The sequence below is a fragment of the Saccopteryx leptura genome, chromosome 1 (assembly GCF_036850995.1).
Source record: "Saccopteryx leptura isolate mSacLep1 chromosome 1, mSacLep1_pri_phased_curated, whole genome shotgun sequence".
NCBI classification, from domain to species: Eukaryota; Metazoa; Chordata; class Mammalia; order Chiroptera; family Emballonuridae; genus Saccopteryx; species Saccopteryx leptura.
The window spans coordinates 72,246,550-72,263,871 of NC_089503.1; the positions used below are offsets into that span (position 1 = coordinate 72,246,550).

Here is a 17,322-nt window from a genome sequence, read left to right on the forward strand (position 1 = left end):
AGTTCTCTAATCTGCTCAGAAATTATAGACTGTCAGGATTGGAAGGAGTCCCTGAGATCACCTAGTGAAAATCCTTTCATTGTATAGATGAGGAAATTGAGGCCCAGAAAGGGGGAGAGCCTGACTGAAGGTCACACCAATAACTTTGGAAGCAGAACCTCTGTCTCGTGACTCCCAGTTCTTTCTACTAATGCGCAGCGGGGCCTGGAAGTATCTACACCTTCTGCTTTGTCAGATGGGCTCTGTTCATTTTTAGTGAGCAACTTTTCACCGGCCTTTAATCTAGTAGTTTTCAAAGTGTGTTTTGTGCACCAGCAGCAGCATCATGGAGAACTTGCTGGATATGTCAGCTCTCTTGCCCCATCCCAGGCTTGCTGAGTCTGTGTTTTAACAAGCCTGCTGGTGGTGTGACAGCATGCTAACGTTTGAGACGCCCTACTTTTAATGTTAGTCCCACCCACCAATTAGCAAGGAGGTCAGGATACAAATCAGACCCATCTAATTTCACAACTCTTTTTTCAGTTTGGCTCTTCTGGTTACCTAAGGCACAAGTTCACTTAAGTTACCTATGAAGAAAGAGAGCTCACTGTAAAATCGTGAAGGGGAAATGGAGCGGAAAGCTATCATGCTCTGAGGAAGCCCCAGGGACTGTCACCGCTCTGCCTGGCTTCTCCCCTCTTCTCTCCCAACTGTCCCATTGTCCTCTCTCCTTTACTTCCTACCCTTATTTTTGTTTCTTCATAGCTGATGTTTGTTTTTGGTCTACCATGACCCTAATCTAAAGTCTAAACCATTGCATCCTTTTGCTTTTTCCCTTCCTAGCTGGAAAAATTTTTTTCCATATAGCATTTCCCATGTCTCAGTTCACATTTCGGCAAAGCGCTCCATCTGGCCCAGCTCCTCCTTTGAGCCAGGCCACATGCATCACATGCTCATCCAAATGATCGGTCACCTTTGGTCTGATGCTTTTTTCCCATCTAATCAACTATTGACAGGATGAGCATGTAGCTTGGGAGGGGGCTTCAGGAGGAAACTGGGGGAGGGAGGAGGAAAGCACATGTGAGACTCCTTCCTACTGCCCCCCCCCCCACTAACCCTGAGAATGAGACAGGCGGGAACTTGCCAGTGGGGTTCTACAGTTTGGCTTGCTGAGGGTCGAGTGGAGATGGAAGTTCTATTAGCATGATCCCACTCTTCAATATACTGCCAGGCTGGGGTGGCTTAAAAAATATGGGCTGCAGATTGTCAACTCCCCCAAAGTCAGAATATCCACGTCTGGGAGGAACTTCAGAGATCACCCAGCTTAGTGGCTCTCAGCCCTGGCTGCTCATGAGAATCCCTGGGGAGCTTTTAAAAACTAATTCTTCCTGGCCCCCACCTCAGGGATTCTGATTTAAATCCACCTTTCCTAAGTGCTTTTAATGCATACCTGTGACTGAGAATCACTGCTCTAACTTAACCCTCCTAATTTTATAGGCGGGGAAACGGAGGCTCGGCTACATACTGTGACTGCAGCTCATTCAGAGATCTCCTTCCTAACTTGGCTGAAGAGTTTGGGTTATTAGTCATAACGGGTAGAGCTGGAAGAGATCACAGAAGCCTGTGATTCAACCCTATCATTGTGACTTGAGACTAAGGAGCTAAGGGACTTGTCTGTGGAGTCATAGTCAGAAAGAGGGTGGGAAGGGCTAGACTCCTGATTCCTACCCCTGTGCCCTGTTCACAACACCAAGCCGGGAGGACTCAAAGGGCCAGATGAGGAGCTAAGCAGACCCAGCTGCAGACCTCGTGCTTGCTCGGCTCCGGGAAGCCCTTCCAACGGCGCAGCTGGGACAATTTGGCAGAGGAACCTGGGCGCAGCTGGGCGTGGTGCAGGCTCGGCCAAAGGGATCAACACTTTTGTGTCTCGAGGATGGGGAGGAGGTGCCTGGTCTGACAAGGCTAATCCTTGCTCTGTCTGCCTCCTACTTAGGCTGGGAGTATGTGTGTTTGTGTTCCTGACGGACTGACAGCCGGGGTGGTGTCCAGATTGCCAACTGTGCCCTGGTGTCAGGGTCTCTGGCACTGGCTGAGATAAGGTTGTCTTTGTTTCCCAGAATGGCTTTGGTCAAGATGTCCACACCTGTTTGTCCTGTAAATGGCTAGAAACGGCGTTAGTGGCGTTTCGGAAGCAGGGGCATGTGCCCCATGAACCTTTCTGTGTGTTTTCATGTGGGCGGAGGTTGTAGTGGTGGGGGTGGTTGAAGATAAAAGCGTTCCAATATAAAACCAAAAACCAAAAAGCAAGGCAATGGCTCCCCAGACATAGTGAGTGGGAAGTGAATGTGAGCGTCAACTCCCTTTTATGGGGATTGGGGGAGAGGGAGAAAAGATAAGAAAAGTAATACTCCTTCAAACTTGTGAGGAACTTTATGATTGATAAAGCACGTTCATATGCATTTAGCTCATCTGACCTTCACAGCAACCCCACAAGGCAGGCAGTTCCTGTGTCCCAAGCTTGGGGAGGTCGGGTAGCTGGGCTCCATGGCCAGATGGCTATTAACGGGGGAGCTGGCCAACGCCCTCTGGACTCCAGCCCCAAAGCTCTGTCCACCATGCGCGCACACACCCCCTCAGATACGCACACAGGTCACACAAGGGAGTTTATTTGAAGGCAGGAACGCAAGAGTTTATTTCTGAGGCATCATGGTAACCACAGCCACATGAAGCTGGTCTGTGAATGCTGTAAAAACACAGGCAACTGGCTTTGGGTTGGTTGCAAATTCTTAGACAGATTAGCCTTCGTTTCCATCTAGAGTCCCTTGTGGGATTGTTGTGGGGCTCAGAGATAAAGTACAGGAAGTAGTTAGCCTAAAGCCCACTATGAGCATCATAAGGATTCAATAAGTGGTAGCTGTTAATATCCTGTGTGCATGTTACTGGCCTGTGTCCAGAAACCCACCTGTCTGCAGGTAAGAGAGACAGCAGCCTGGCTCAGGGTCAACCTCTGCTGGTAAAACCAAGTCCCACATCCCACCCTCATCTTTCTAACTTCACAGCCTCGGAGTCCTCCCATGTACTTGCTAAAGGATTTGCTAGTGATGCACAAGTACCGATAATGTAAGGTGTGAATCAGACAACAGAGTTTGGAGGCATTCCGGAGGATTGAGGTGCCCTGTTGGTTTACAGTTTAGACTCTTGGGTGGTGTGACTAAGTCAGGTGACAGATCTTGGGGGTGCCAGGTCAGGGGGATCACAGCCGCTGAGCACCTAGATGATGGGGCCCTTTCCACGTGGAATCTCACGGAGTTCTCACAAGCAGCCACTTGGGGCATTATTCCCATTTTACACAGGGGAGACTGAGGGGTTGCTGAATTCATTGTCAGAATTCACCAGGAGCAGGGATTCAAGGCCAAGTCTTCCTGGATGCAAAGGCTGTGCTCCTTCTACCACCCGCAACCCAGCCCTCAGCACCCGTGAAGGTTGGGCTGGGAAATGTTAGGTCTGCAAGTGTGTGCGCATTGCTGGGAGCCCCAGAGGACAACAAGAGCAAAGACAGGGCTGGTCAAGAGGGAGGCGACCTGGGGCCGGGAGAGTATTCACTCACACTGGACAGCAGACTGCAGCATATCGGCTTCCTCCCTGCAACCTATCTCTAAAGGAGTTCTGTGTGGCTTTCATATCTTCCAAGTCCCACAGTAATGACTTTCAGGGGGCATTCCTTCAAGCCAGGCTAGCCAGGTCCCCTGGCCCATGAAGGTACGTGCAGAGGTTATGCCAAGGCAGAAGCAGGATGGGGCAGGGAAGTTTGCACAGAGCCCAGAACCTTCTGTGTGTCTCCTATGCCCAGGGATACCCAGGTGCCCCTGAGATCCTCTGGTATCTCCCGAGTGAGGCGATGCAGAGCCCCAGGCATGTTGGAGGTTCAATTTTAGCATCAGCTGGATCTAATTAGCTTTGGTGGTGGCAGGCCCTTTCACAGAGGACTCTATTGTTCCCGGGAACCTGGCAGGAATGTTTATCATTGCAGAAACCGAGAAGGAGCTGGCTCTCCCCTTCTTGGCCTCGGAGCTGTCCTCCCTTCAGATGCTAATCCGTAACCGCCATTCCCAGCCAGGCCTCAGATGAAGCTAGAGGCTGGGGTGGAGCCCAAACTCTCATTTCCCTCAGGAGCGAGGCAGGTGTGGAATCAACACCTGGAAAGCAGCCAACTGGAAACCTGGAGCAACAGCTCAAATGTCACATGTCAGATAACTTAATTGGGTAATCACCTGAAGAAGGGTTTGTGCAAAACAGACGCGGGAAGTCTGTACCAAGGGTGACGAATTCAAAAGGACGGTTCTGTCTGCCTGAGCCTGCTTCAGCCCCACCCAGCCTGGGGCCCAGGGCCTGGCTGTGTCTTTCCTTCCCAGGAGAGGCTCAGGAAACGGTGCCTAGCAGTCCCCACCTTAGATCCCTGGGCAATCAAACATTCCTGGAGCTGCAAAGACACCCTTCCCTGAATGCCCACCAAATGCGCACAGTCCACAACGATAGGGGATAGCGAGGTGGAGTGATTACCTGTCTACACTCTGGTTCAGACTGCATGGGTTTGAGTCCTGGCTTTGCAGCTTATGAGCTCTGTGAATTTGGGCAAGTTATTTCTCTGTGACTCAGTTTTTTCATCCACAAATGGGATGATTACAGTACCTACCTCTTATGGGGATTATAATAATTAAATGGTTTATATATATGTAAAGGTTTTAGGATAGTATCTGGTCCTTAGCAAGCAGTTATGAGTATGCTTTCCTCCTGGTTGCTGTCCAGCTGTGGGTCCCATTTTGGGTTCCATGTGTGTCACGGGCCTATTTTCCAGTCTATGTGCCCAGCTTCTGCAGCACCCGCAACTCAGGGCTGACCAGGTCCTCCCAGCTCAAGTGTTTGGCAAAGCCCCGTTTCCACCCACGTGGACGCCCATTATGCTGCCATGTTCCTCTCTATCCCTGACCCATCGGAGAACCACCAGTGGGACTGGACCTGAGTCTGAAACAGCTCCCCATTATCCCAACTCCCAAGTGGTGGGAAGGAGACCACACACCTCCTCTTTGTTGAGCAGAACCCCTGGTCATTTCCTCTACCCAGCCCCTTATTCTCCGTTTCACCTACCGTGAGGTCCCAGAGGCCATAATACTAGCAAGAGGGAGGTGAGTATGCTTGAGTCACTATAGACAATTAATTTTTTGTCTCAATTGCATTCATCGTTCATGACCCAGCTCAAATGTCACCTCTTTGGTGTGGCTTTCCCTGGTTCCCACGGTCAGAATTCTGATTTCACCAAGTCCTTGCCAATTGTGATCTTGGACAAGTTCCTCTCCTCTGGCTACCTCAATATCCTCATCTGTAAAGTGGAAAGTCTGTCACCAAACTAATCTTACAGGACCTTAGAAGGCTCCAGTATAGGCCAATGGGTGTGGAGATCTAGCTCCCCTCTCCCCTCCCCCTCGTTCCCAGGTGCAGGAGATGGGCAGATACCCAAGTGAGCTACCATCCCAGTGTCTGTACAGCCGCTGAAACAAGCCCTTCCCTGGAGTGACTGTTCCCTCCTTCTCTATCTACGGAATTCCTAGGCAATGTCCAAGGACCAGTTCAAACATCATCTCTTCTGTGAAGCATTCCTGCTGCCCACGGAAAAAATAAGTTTTCCTTTCCCTTGTGTCTGTGTAATTCTTTGTCCCTATCAAATATCCTGTTTCCTTGTAACTTTTATTAAATTTAACTTATATTATTATTGTCTGCCCCCTCACTCTGCTGGTAAATTGCTTGAGGTCAAAAACTGTATTTTGTTCTTTGGGGTAACTTTATAGTGCCTACGTGATGCCTAGCACCTAGTATACTGCTCACAAAAATTAGGAGATGTTTTATCACTTCATATTCATTTTGAAATATCCCTTAATTTTTGTGAGCAGTATAGTTGCTCCATAAATGTTCATGAATTCAGATTTAGTCTTGTGTGCTCCCTGAATTGTGGAGTGGGCTCTGGAGGCAAAGTCTACATTCATGAGCCTGTTGCATGTGCAGGTTTCTGACCCTGGAACTCATTAGCCGGGAACCAAGAACAGAGTCCACAATCTAGTACACAGAGTCTATGGAAGGAGGGCTCCCACACAGCCTGGGGTGGGGACGTGGGAGTGGGATGGCCTCGCAGTTCCATAAGGTCTCAGCTGCAAGCCAGGGGAGGTGAAAAGCCATGTCTTAAGGTCTAAAGTAACAGTGGGTTTTGGAAGAGCCAAATTGTGTCTGGAGTTAAATGTGTTTGTTGATTATATGTTCAGTGACTGTTTTCTTTGTACAAATTTAAAAGTGCATTTGTATAATACGACTCTACATTATCAACTCTTCCTTCCTTCTGTGACAGTTACTGAAGGAAAACAGACACATACATTTGTGCCAGGCACCTTATCCACGATCACCTCTTACCCTCAGACTGCTTATTTGAGGTAGCGGCATTATTACCTCCATTTCATAAATGCGGCAGTTAAGGCTGAGAGAGGATAAGAAGCTTGCCCAAGGTCCAGGAGCCTAGAACTCCCAGTCAGCACACAATACTACTTTCCCATCTGAGAGGTGATTGCTTACAAGCACTGGTCTCGAATATACAATGGATCTGACATGTTTCCTGCCCCCTCAAGAAATTAGTGTTCTAGTAGAGGAGACTGATGGACAAATAATTAAAAATATAAATACAAGAAATAAAACTACTAGGCTACAAGTATGTGTAATCAATTGTGGGGGAGGCTGAGAAGGCAGCGATTCGTTCAGCCCGAGGGGACCAGGGAGGCGCCACAGAGAAGCTGGCTCTTGGGGTGGGCCTTGAACGGTCACCTCAGAGCATGAGGTCTGGAGAGAATGCAGAAATCTGAGGCAGAGGGGACCACCTGTACAGAGGCACGAAGGAGGAGAATGCCAGGTGTTCTTGGGGATGGAACAGGTCAATGTAGCTAGAACACGGGATTTCTGAGTATGAGCTGGACTATGACAGGCTTAGTTTTGTCATCGTGCTGGACTTGTTTCTTGAAGGCCTGGGGGACTGCTGGTGGCCTTGGAGGAGGGCATGACCTAAGCTGACCTGCACTGTGCAGGAGGAGGGACCTGGAAGCACTGTTTCTGAGTAGATAGACACTGGGAGGTAAATAGGGTCCCGCATCCTTTAGAAATGTACCGTCAGCTCCCAATGTCTCTGCCAGTATTGGTTCTGGGGGTAAGAACAAAAGAACAAGCATCTCTTTCCTGTTGAAAGAGGCAGGTTGAACACCAGAGCAGCTGTGGGGTCTTGGAGCAGCATCCACCCCCCTTCCCCAGTAGAACTGCAGAAGCCTGGCTGTTCTGAGTGATGAGGACATGTCTGCTTCTACAGCTGGACACCCCCATCAAGACAAGGCCTGACACAATGTCCTCTGCCAATGGTAACAGCAGGACCAGGACAGGATAAGAACTGGCTGGGGTGCTGTGATCGGGTGCAGCGCTCATCCCGAAGGTCGGTTTCAGAACTGGAGGACGCTTTTTCCAAATTAACAAAAGATGTTCTAGATCCATGATTACATGTTCCTCATATAGCACATGATTTATAAACACTTTAACATTCTCTATAAATGTTAACGACACATCTGTGTACCAGGCATGCAGCGTGTATTTACATATTCTAACACAGACTAAAACAATGTTCCCATTACATATAATAAACCCTGACAGTTCCTGTATCATTAGTGCTAGATTATATATTGATAATTACCAGGCACCTCACACTGAGGAACTTCTGAAAATGCTCTCATTTCCCCCTTTTTATTTTATATGAATATTCTGAACTCACCGTGAAAAGAAAAAACAAACAAGCAATCTCTTTGGAAAATTGCCCCCAAATTCTTTGGCTCTAAAAGAAAATGTCAAGCCAAATTTTTGCCTAATAAAAGATATTTTAAGTGGAATCTGAGTCAAGCCCAAAGGAAGGAATACTGGTGTTTTGAGTCAGCAAAAGAATTCAGTCTTTGCTATCTAACACTCCATTATTCATTGGCCCAAACTGGCAACAGAGCTGCAGGTTCTTTGGAGAAGACCAGAGACGTAGGGGGTAGTGGGAGAGATGTTAGGTAGATAATGAGAAAAAAAACACCTGAAATGCCTCTCAAGCCAATTCTGGATAACACATTATTTCTTCTAAAGTGCAGAAGTTCTGTTCTCCTCTTGCTAGATAGTCTCAGCTCCTATCTTGGCTTATGCATGGGGTCATTTTCCTGAGCAATGTGCTTAAAATCAAGTGTGTCCTTATTGGGCTGCTGGACTAATCAGGATGTAGTCTCCAGTCCCAATAAAGCAAGGGCAGCAGAACGAATTGTTTCCTCTCTGAGACCCACACCCACCCTGAGCCCTGGCCCCCAGATGGCTCACCGGGGCCTGCGGAAGGTCAGGCCATAGTGCTGACAGGCCAGCCCCACGGTGGGCGTATACACGATAGGCATGAATTTCTCTACATCTGATGTCAGCACGCGGTAGAAGAGTTTCTCATTCCGATCTTGGAGTGTCATGAGGATGATGTACCTTGGGAAGGGAGACAAGAGCCAAGCTGTTCACATGAGCAGCATATGTGGCCCAGAGGAGGTTGCTCATGCAAAGCCCCAGGGCTCCGACTGTGCCACGTTCACAGGAAAACCACCCATCTCCTCAAGCAGGGGTCTCATTCTCTATGAAATGTGAAGAATATTACCTGCCTTATGGTGCTTGTTATTATACTTGGTGTAGGTCCTGTTCTAAGTATTTTACATGAACTCATTTACAACTCCCAACAACTTGTGAGGTAGGTATTACAAATCTTGCCACTTGAGAGACAAAGGAGACCAAAGCACAGAGAACTGAAGTAACTCATCCAAGGTGGCAGAGTAGGCATTTGAAGCTAAGCAATCTGACCCCAGAATCTGTGCTCTCAAGCAGAGGTAGGGATTTAACAGCGGGCGCACCAGACGCGCACCCTGGGCCCGGACTTCTGAAGGGCCCCACAAGACCCCAACTTTATACTTTTTTCTAATGACAAGGGGCCTAATATTTTCTTCTGCGCCTGGAGCTTCAACCGACCTTAATCCACCTCTGCTCTCAACCACTGTGCTAAGATGGTTACTTACGTTATTATACGTGGACATTAATGAATGAAACAGCATAGCAGCATTCTGACCCAGGTAATCTAAGTAACTTCCGCTATTAAGAGGAAATGATGATTTGAATTTGTTCTAGTACTACAGTCTAGTCTTGTAGCATTAACTCTGATGCCTCTTAACTGTAGTGCAGCAGAGTTGTTAAAAGCACAGACTTTGGATCAAACGACCTGTGTTCAAATTCTGGTTTTGCCATGTGACCTGGGGGAGGTCTCTACCTTATTTAGTCAAGCTGACCCTGTCATTCCCATTTGGTTCTTCATGTCTATGTACCTACTGGGAGAACCCAGAAGGGTGGCAAGATTATCAACTGTTTCCCATAAGCCTCCAGCATATGGCATAGCTGGAGGGACAAGGTGTCCCTGTCCATCTTCCCTCTTCTCTACCACGTTCCTCTTGTTCTAGGAACCTGGGCCAATGCACCACTTCCTCAACACACCTGCCCCTACGTCTTTACTTCACTTTTCCCCCTGAGTGAAATGCCATCTGTGAACCCATGGCTGTCTGCTGAAGTCCTATCGGTGCTTTTGGGACTGACTCAGGTCCCACCACTTCCCAGAGGTTCTCCCAGATTCCACTGGCTATTATCCCAGTTCTCCCAGGACTTGTTGACTGCCTCGATCACAGCAAGCCCTGTCCCTCAGGGAGATATATCATCAACCTGTTGGAAGGCAGGGCTAGGTTTGGAATTTCTTGGAAAAACCCTCACTCAGCCTTTCCCAGCTGGAGAGCAGACAGAAAACACTCTGCCAACCACAGGGAACAGCTGAGCCCAGGGCTCAGGCTCGGACAGCAAACTTCAGGCACTGACTTGTCCAGGTCACTCTGCTGCCGCTCGTAGTATCTCATGATCCGGAGGAGCTGGATGTCCTGGCTCAGGAAGCAGGGCGGGATTAGGCCGTGGATTCCAAGTTGCATCCTTTCTTCAAGTGTAAAGGCCATGCCCTGGGGGGAGCAAGAAAAAAAACCGCATTTAACAGACATGCCGGAAACCAAGAAGCAGACCAGGCCCCACCCACAGACGGGCAACAGTCACTGTGACCAACAGAAAGGACCCTGGACTCCAGCTTGCCTCTAACATTTAAGTAGCCGGGCATCTGTGCCAGCTACTTTGTCCTGCACTTCAGCATCCTCCTCCTGGAGAAACGGGGAAAATACCTACCTTATCAGCATTTTGGCTTATTTCTGTTGTTTTAAATTTATTTTTATTTTTTGAACACTTTAACCTTTATAGAAAAATTGAGAAGACGGTATGGAGAGTTGCCGTGGATCCCCTCACCCAGTTTCCCCACTGTTAATATCTTACATCGTTACGGTACATTTGTTAGAGTTAATGAACCAACAGTGATACATTATTATTAAGTGTAAGTCCATGGTTTATTCAGATTTCCTTGGTTTTTACCCGATGCCCTTTTTTCTTCCAGCAGCCTGTCCAGAATCCCACATCACACTTACTACTCATGCCTCCTTAGGCCTTCTCTGGCAGTTTTTCAGACTTTTCTTGTTTCTGATGCCCTTGAGAGTTATACCCCTCTACTAAAATTTGTCTGATTTTTTTTTCATGATTAGGCTGAGATAATATTTCTTTCTTTCTTTTTTCTTTTCTCCTTTCTCTTTTGAGGAATACCACAGGATGAAGTGTCATTTATATGACATTAGATCAAGGTACATATTATCAATTTGATTTATCACTGTTGATATTGAGATATTGACCTTGATCATTTGGATGAATTAGTGCTTGTCAGGTTTCTCCAGTGTAAGTTATTCATTGTTTGGAAGAGTTCTACATGGAATATTTGTCTCTCCTCTCCCATTCATTTATTTATTCAATCATTTATTTATATTAGAATAGACTCAAGGATATTTATTTTATACTTTGGGTTATAACCCAATATTGCTTTATTGATTTTGTTGCTCAATCTTTCTATATAGTAGGTCATCGGGAACTCTTAGTTGGCTCCTGGGTCCCTTTGACATACTTCCATGATATTTTTTCATTCCTTCCATTTTTCTATTTCTCCTTTTATTTTTTCCTTTTTCCCTTTCCTCCCACCCAGCCTTCCTTCCTTCCTTATCTCTTTTTTTCCGTCTTACTCTTTTTCTTTCTTTATCTGCCACAAAACATGCTCCAGGCTCATCTTGGATACTGTCTGCCCCAGTTGTACAATCAGCCATTTTTTCAGAGGCTTGATTTCTTTTATGGAGCATGGTATTAGAAACCAAGATCTGGGCTCTACTTTTTACTTGTTCTTCCTACTACTGGGGTTTTATTGTTTCTAGTCCCTCCCAGTTGGCAGCAAGAAAAGAAATCTATATTATATATTAAGCTGAATGTAAGTTTGTACTAATGTCTCTAACTCTAATTCATTATCACATGGATATTCTGGCCTCATCACTTGGCTAAGCTGTAAATTCTCACACCAACACTGACAAACCTAGGTCCCACTATCTGCTATTTATTTAATTATTCAGTTCCAGTATACACATATAGTAACATCAAAATTGTTAACCTGTATCACAATGGAAACAACTTTATAAACCCAAGTACATTGCTTATGTGCAGTTCCTTTGATCTTTAGTCTTACAAACTTCACTCGTTTTCAAAGTTGCTTAGGCCATCATTTTTCCTTCCACCCTCTTCGCTGAGGTCGTATCACAGATTTGTAATACAGTTAGATTCCTTGTCATGGTCTGCATTCCTTCATGGGATCCTCCAACCTATTGAATGAGTTTTAAAAATCTGGATATATTAACATCCATTCTTTATACCATAAAGTTCTATGAGTTTTGACAAACACATTGAGTCACGTATCTACCATTACAGTGCTATACAAAAAGCTCCACTGCTCTAAAAATCCCATGTGCCTTACTTATTCATCTCTCCTTCCTTCCTGGAACCTTTGCCAACTAATGAGGTTTCTTTCTCTCTTTTTTTCCCCTTAGTATCTCTACAGTTTTTCCTTTTCCAGAATGTCATATAATCAAGATCATCTAAACCTTCTGTCATTTAGCAATAGCACTTAAGGTGAAGAATAGTCTTTCTCAAGAGCTAGTGCTGGTACGGCTGGATTTCCACATGCATACAAACAAACAAACAAATAATGAATAAATAAAGTTGGACCCCGCCTCACATAAAAATAATTAACCTGTAATTAATCAATGACCTAACTATAAGAGCCAAAACTATAAAACTCTTAGAAGAAAACATAGGCCTAAACCTTCTTGACCTCGGATTTGGCAATGGATGCTTAGCTATGACACCAAAAGAACTAGCTACAAAGGAAAATTAGATAAATTGGCTTTATCTAAAAACTTTTGTGCATAAGAGGACAGTCTCAAAGTGAAAATGAAACCTACAGAATGGGAGAAAATATTTAGAAATCATACATTTGGTAAGGATATAATATACAGAATCTATAAATAACTGCTATAACTCAACACAAGAAAAAAAACAATTAAAAAGAGAGGGGTGTGACTCAAATAGATACTTCTTTAAAGAAGATTTACAAATGGCCAATAGCATGTGAAAAATGCTCAGCATCATTAGCTGTTAGGTAAATGCATATCAAAACTACAAGGAGATATTATTTCACACATGCTATGATGGCTTTAATTAAAAAAAAAAACAACAGTAAATAAGTGTTGGTGGTGATGTGGAGAAATTGAAACCCTTATACATTACTGGTAGGAATGTAAAGTGTTACAGCCTCTATGAAAAAATATTTTAGTGGTTACTCAAAAAACTAAAGAGAGGCTTACTATATGATGCCAACAATTTCATTCCTAGGCATGCACCCAAAGGAATTGAAATCAAGGACTTGAACAGACACTTGCCTGCTAACGTTCAGTGCAGCATTATTCACAACAGCCAAAAGGTGGAATCAACTAGGTATCCACCAACATATGAAGGATAAACAAAACATATATATGTACAATAAAAATTTATTCAAATTTAAAGAAGTGAGTTTTTTCTGATATATGCTATTATATAGATGAACCCTGAAAAATTATGCTAAATGAAATATGCCAGGATTGCAAGAGAAGAAAGATGGCGACAGAGTAGGTGGATGTTCCAATTGCCACCTCCCAGGACCAAATTGGATTAAAACTTAATTTAAGAACAATCACCTTAAAAAACCAATTTTGGACTAAACTAAAAGGAATCTATAACCAAGGATCACAGAAGAAGCCACACTGAGGCTGGTAGGAAGGGCGGAGACATGGAAAGGGCTGCCCTGCTCCCAGGAGCGAGTGGCTGCCTGAGGGACTCTCGTGGTGGGGAGGGTTGCCCTGAGAGGTGTGGGTCCTCAGCCCCAGGACCAGAGCCCCAGCCTAGAAGAGGAGCCCAGACAGCGTACAGCTGTGAAAAGAGCCGGGTCTCTGTCTGTGAGAAAGAGACACACCTCTCTGACACAGACTCTGTTTTAAAGAGCCCTGCGCAGAAAACCTTGCTCACAGCCATTTAACTGGGGCTCTGGCGGGGGAGAGCTGAGAGGACTGGAGTTGCAGGAGGAGAGTGTAAAGTTGGTGGGCCAGGGAGAGACATTTGGGAGATGGCCACCAGAACCCCTATTTTGAATCATTCCCCAGTGCTGCAGTTGCCATCTTTTTTGGGTGGAGTAATCCCCTCTGAGTGGCATCAGCCTGGAAAATGCAGCTGCTCCACTGTTGGGAGTCTCTCCTACCCCAGGGATGGCGACGGGTCATTCTGAGAGGTCAGGAAGTAGGGGGTGCTTCAGTGACTCAGTTTTCTGGTGTTGAGACTGGAGCTCCCTCCACCCACACTCTCCCGAGTCTGTGACTGCTTCCAATTCACAAGAGACTCAGCTGAAACTGTCCAGAGAGGGGGCAGACCACATCTCTGGGTCTCAGAGGCCACACTCACTGGACTCCTGGGCCCACACCTTACTGAGGTCTGTGAAAAAAGTTTGGACAGACTGACATCTGGGGCCAAGGGGCAGAGCCCACCCACCACCCTTCTGAATTGCTGAATTGCCACAGGCTCTAGATTCTAGCAGGGGTTTTTTCAACAGCTGAGCCCAACATGCAGCCAGCAGACAGGCTGCAGGAGGCGAGACTCAAGGAAACTTGGCTGTTTGAGCAGACTTTCCCCCAGGACCAGAGTGGGTAAAAGCCAGCCTAGCTGTGCAGCTGGTATTTCCATGTACACCTGGGCCCAGCAAAGGTAGCCACAAACCCTGAATTGCTTGTAGCTCCAAGAAGGTTGCTGAGGGCCAGTCATGCACAGACAATGTCTCCTACTGGCCAGTGCTGGGTTCCTGCTTGGAAGACCCAGGGCTGGCATATCCAGGGGCCAGCTGCAGAAAGCATTGGTTTAGGACCTAACAACCCTTGCTACAGTGCTATCCTAAGGAAAAGCTCCTTACATTGGGTGCAGCTAAGGCAAGGTCCACTCTCTGTGATCAGCACCAGCACAGCAGCTCATGTGCATTGGATAAGGTGGACTTTACAGTCAGCTGGCCTGAGTATCGAATATCCTGTCCTGCTAGGCTAGATTTCACAGGGGGAAGGGAGAGAGGCTTGGAACACAGACATATATAGTATGGGTCCCTGTAGTCTATTGTTGGATCTGGTCGAGGGGCTTAGCCACCTTCAGGAGGGCCCCAGTCAGCCCCAGGATAGGAGTCTCTCAGTCTTCCTTTCTGAAACTGAGGTCTCAACAGCTGAAAGAACTTCTGCAGAGGGGACTGTCGGCCACACTCAGTCTGAACTTACTGCTTACCTTGTTGGGGAGAGATAAAATCCTCCAGCAGTGGCTGAGGGATCAAGCTCTTGAGTAGGGGCCACATTCCCTGTACTGAGCTCCTGACCAAGAGACTCCTGAAGTAGGGGGTCCCACAAATGTTGTATTCACAACCTCAGCTGCTCTAATCCACCAAATGTGCAGCCTGTAGAGGGGTTGGTTGGGTGAAGCCAATCTGAGCCCACACTACAGTCTTAATACAGAAGACTATGTGGGAAGACCAGGCAGCTGCAAGAGGAACAGGAGAAGCTGAAAAGTGGAGACAAATCTTACAGAGCATGGGGCTTTTACGGAGCTGTTGTCATCTCTAAGCAGGAGGAAGCTGATCCTTATACAAAAGTGGGCCTCTCTCACAGTACCCAGACACAGAAAAAGCTGACACAAACAGAAAAAAGTGCAGTAGTTGCAGACTGGTAGCTCATAGTGAGTTACAAACAATAGCTGATGCCAACCCAAGAAGAGCTAGAGCAGGGGTCCCCAAACTATGGCCCGTGGGCCACATGCAGCCCCCTGAGGCCATTTATCCGGCCCCCACTGCAGTTCCAGAAGGGGCACCTTTTTCATTGGTGGTCAGTGAGAGGAGCACATTGACCATCTCATTAGCCAAAAGCAGGCCCATAGTTCCCATTGAAATACTGGTCAGTTTGTTGATTTAAATTTACTTGTTCTTTATTTTAAATATTGTATTTGTTCCCGTTTTGTTTTTTTACTTTAAAATAAGATATGTGCAGTGTGCATAGGGATTTTGTCATAGTTTTTTTTATAGTCCGGCCCTCCAACAGTCTGAGGGACAGTGAACTGGCCCCCTGTGTAAAAAGTTTGGGGACCCCTGAGCTAGAGCCAACACTAGTGGGTGGCAGGTAGCACCAACCCTAGAATCAACTACCTATACAAGCAGCATACCCAAAGATGGAGTCTAGCAAGCACCAGACACTGTGGAGAATAAATACACTCAACAGGACAGACATTGCACAGTGTGTAATACACATAATCAAGGTTGACCCTTAGAGCCAGCCAGCCCGAAGGGATAACTGTACCCACTAAAAGACCAACTGCATCCAATACTCACATACAACAAGAGGGAAAATAGTAGCCTCAGAAAGCATTCCTAGAACAAGCGAAATAAGTGGCCTGGAGGGCAGTACCACGGAGCCCATCTTCTCCATAAAGACCACACAAAAATTTCAAAGTCAAACAGAACTACCTAATACACAGACAAAATGGGCAGACAGAGAAATGCAGCCCAAGTGAATCAAGAAGAGAAATCCCCAGAAAAATAACTGAATGAGATGGAAGGAACCAAAATACCAGATGCAGAGTTTAAAACAATGATTTTTAGGATGCTCAAGGATCTTAGAGCAACAATGGATGGACATAATGAACACATAAATAAAGACATAGCAAGCATCAAAAAGGACATTGAAACCATAAAAAAGAACCAGTCATAAATGACAAATACCATATCAGAAATGAAGGCTGCACTAGAAGAAATTAATAGCAGGCTGGATGAAGCAGAGGATCGAATCAGCGATTTAGAGGACAAGATAAATGAAAGCATGGAAGCAGAGCAGCAAAAAGAAAAGAGGTTCAAAAAGTCTGAGGAAACTCTAAGAGAGCTCTGTGACAACATGAAGAGAAACAACATCCTCATCATATGGGTTCCAGAAGAAGAAAAGAATGAACAAGGAATAGAGAACCTGTTTGAAGAAATCATAGCTAAAAATTTCCCTAAATTGATGAAGGAAAAAGTCACACAAGTTCAAGAAGCACAGAGAGTTCCTTTAAAGAGGAACCCAAGGAGGTCTACAGCCAGACACAATGTAATTAAAGTGTCAAAATTAAGAGACAAAGAAAGACTACTAAAAGAGGCAAAAGAAAAGCAGTTAATTACCTACAGAGGAGCACCCTTAAGGATGACATTTGACTTCTTAACAGAAACACTTGATGCCAGAAGGGATTGGCAAGAAATATTCAAAGTGATGGAAAGCAAGAACTTACAATCAAGACTTCTTTATCCAGCATGGCTATCATTTGAAATTGAAGAAGAAATAAAAAGCTTCTCAGACAAAAAACAAACAAACAAATAAACCACACTCAAGGAATTCATTACAACCAAACCAGTACTGCAAAAAAAAATGTTAAGGGGCCTGCTGTAAAAAGAGCAAAGGAAAAAAAATCGAGAAAAAAGGAATTGTAGATTTAAAGAATAAAATGGCAATAAACAACTACATATCAATAATAACCTTAAATGTAAATGGATTAAATGCTCCAATTAAAAGACATAGGGTAGCTGCATGGGTAAAAAAACAGGACCTGTACATATATAACAGGACCTGTACATGTATAACAGACCCACCTCAGAACAAAAGATACACAAAGACTAAAAGTGAAGAAATGAAA

General features: G+C 45.7%; 1 protein-coding gene across 1 annotated transcript in view; it reads right to left on the bottom strand.

Annotated features, from left to right (window-relative positions):
* The window catches only part of ME3 (malic enzyme 3), a 210,093-nt gene that overhangs the window by 98,606 nt on the left and 94,165 nt on the right, over positions 1-17,322 (bottom strand). Inside the window, exons 3-4 of the mRNA XM_066370372.1 lie at positions 9,970-10,103; positions 8,401-8,550 (exon numbers count right to left, since the gene is read on the bottom strand). Of these exons, the coding sequence (XP_066226469.1) occupies positions 8,401-8,550; positions 9,970-10,103 (284 nt within the window). The remainder of the gene's footprint in view (positions 1-8,400; positions 8,551-9,969; positions 10,104-17,322) is intronic.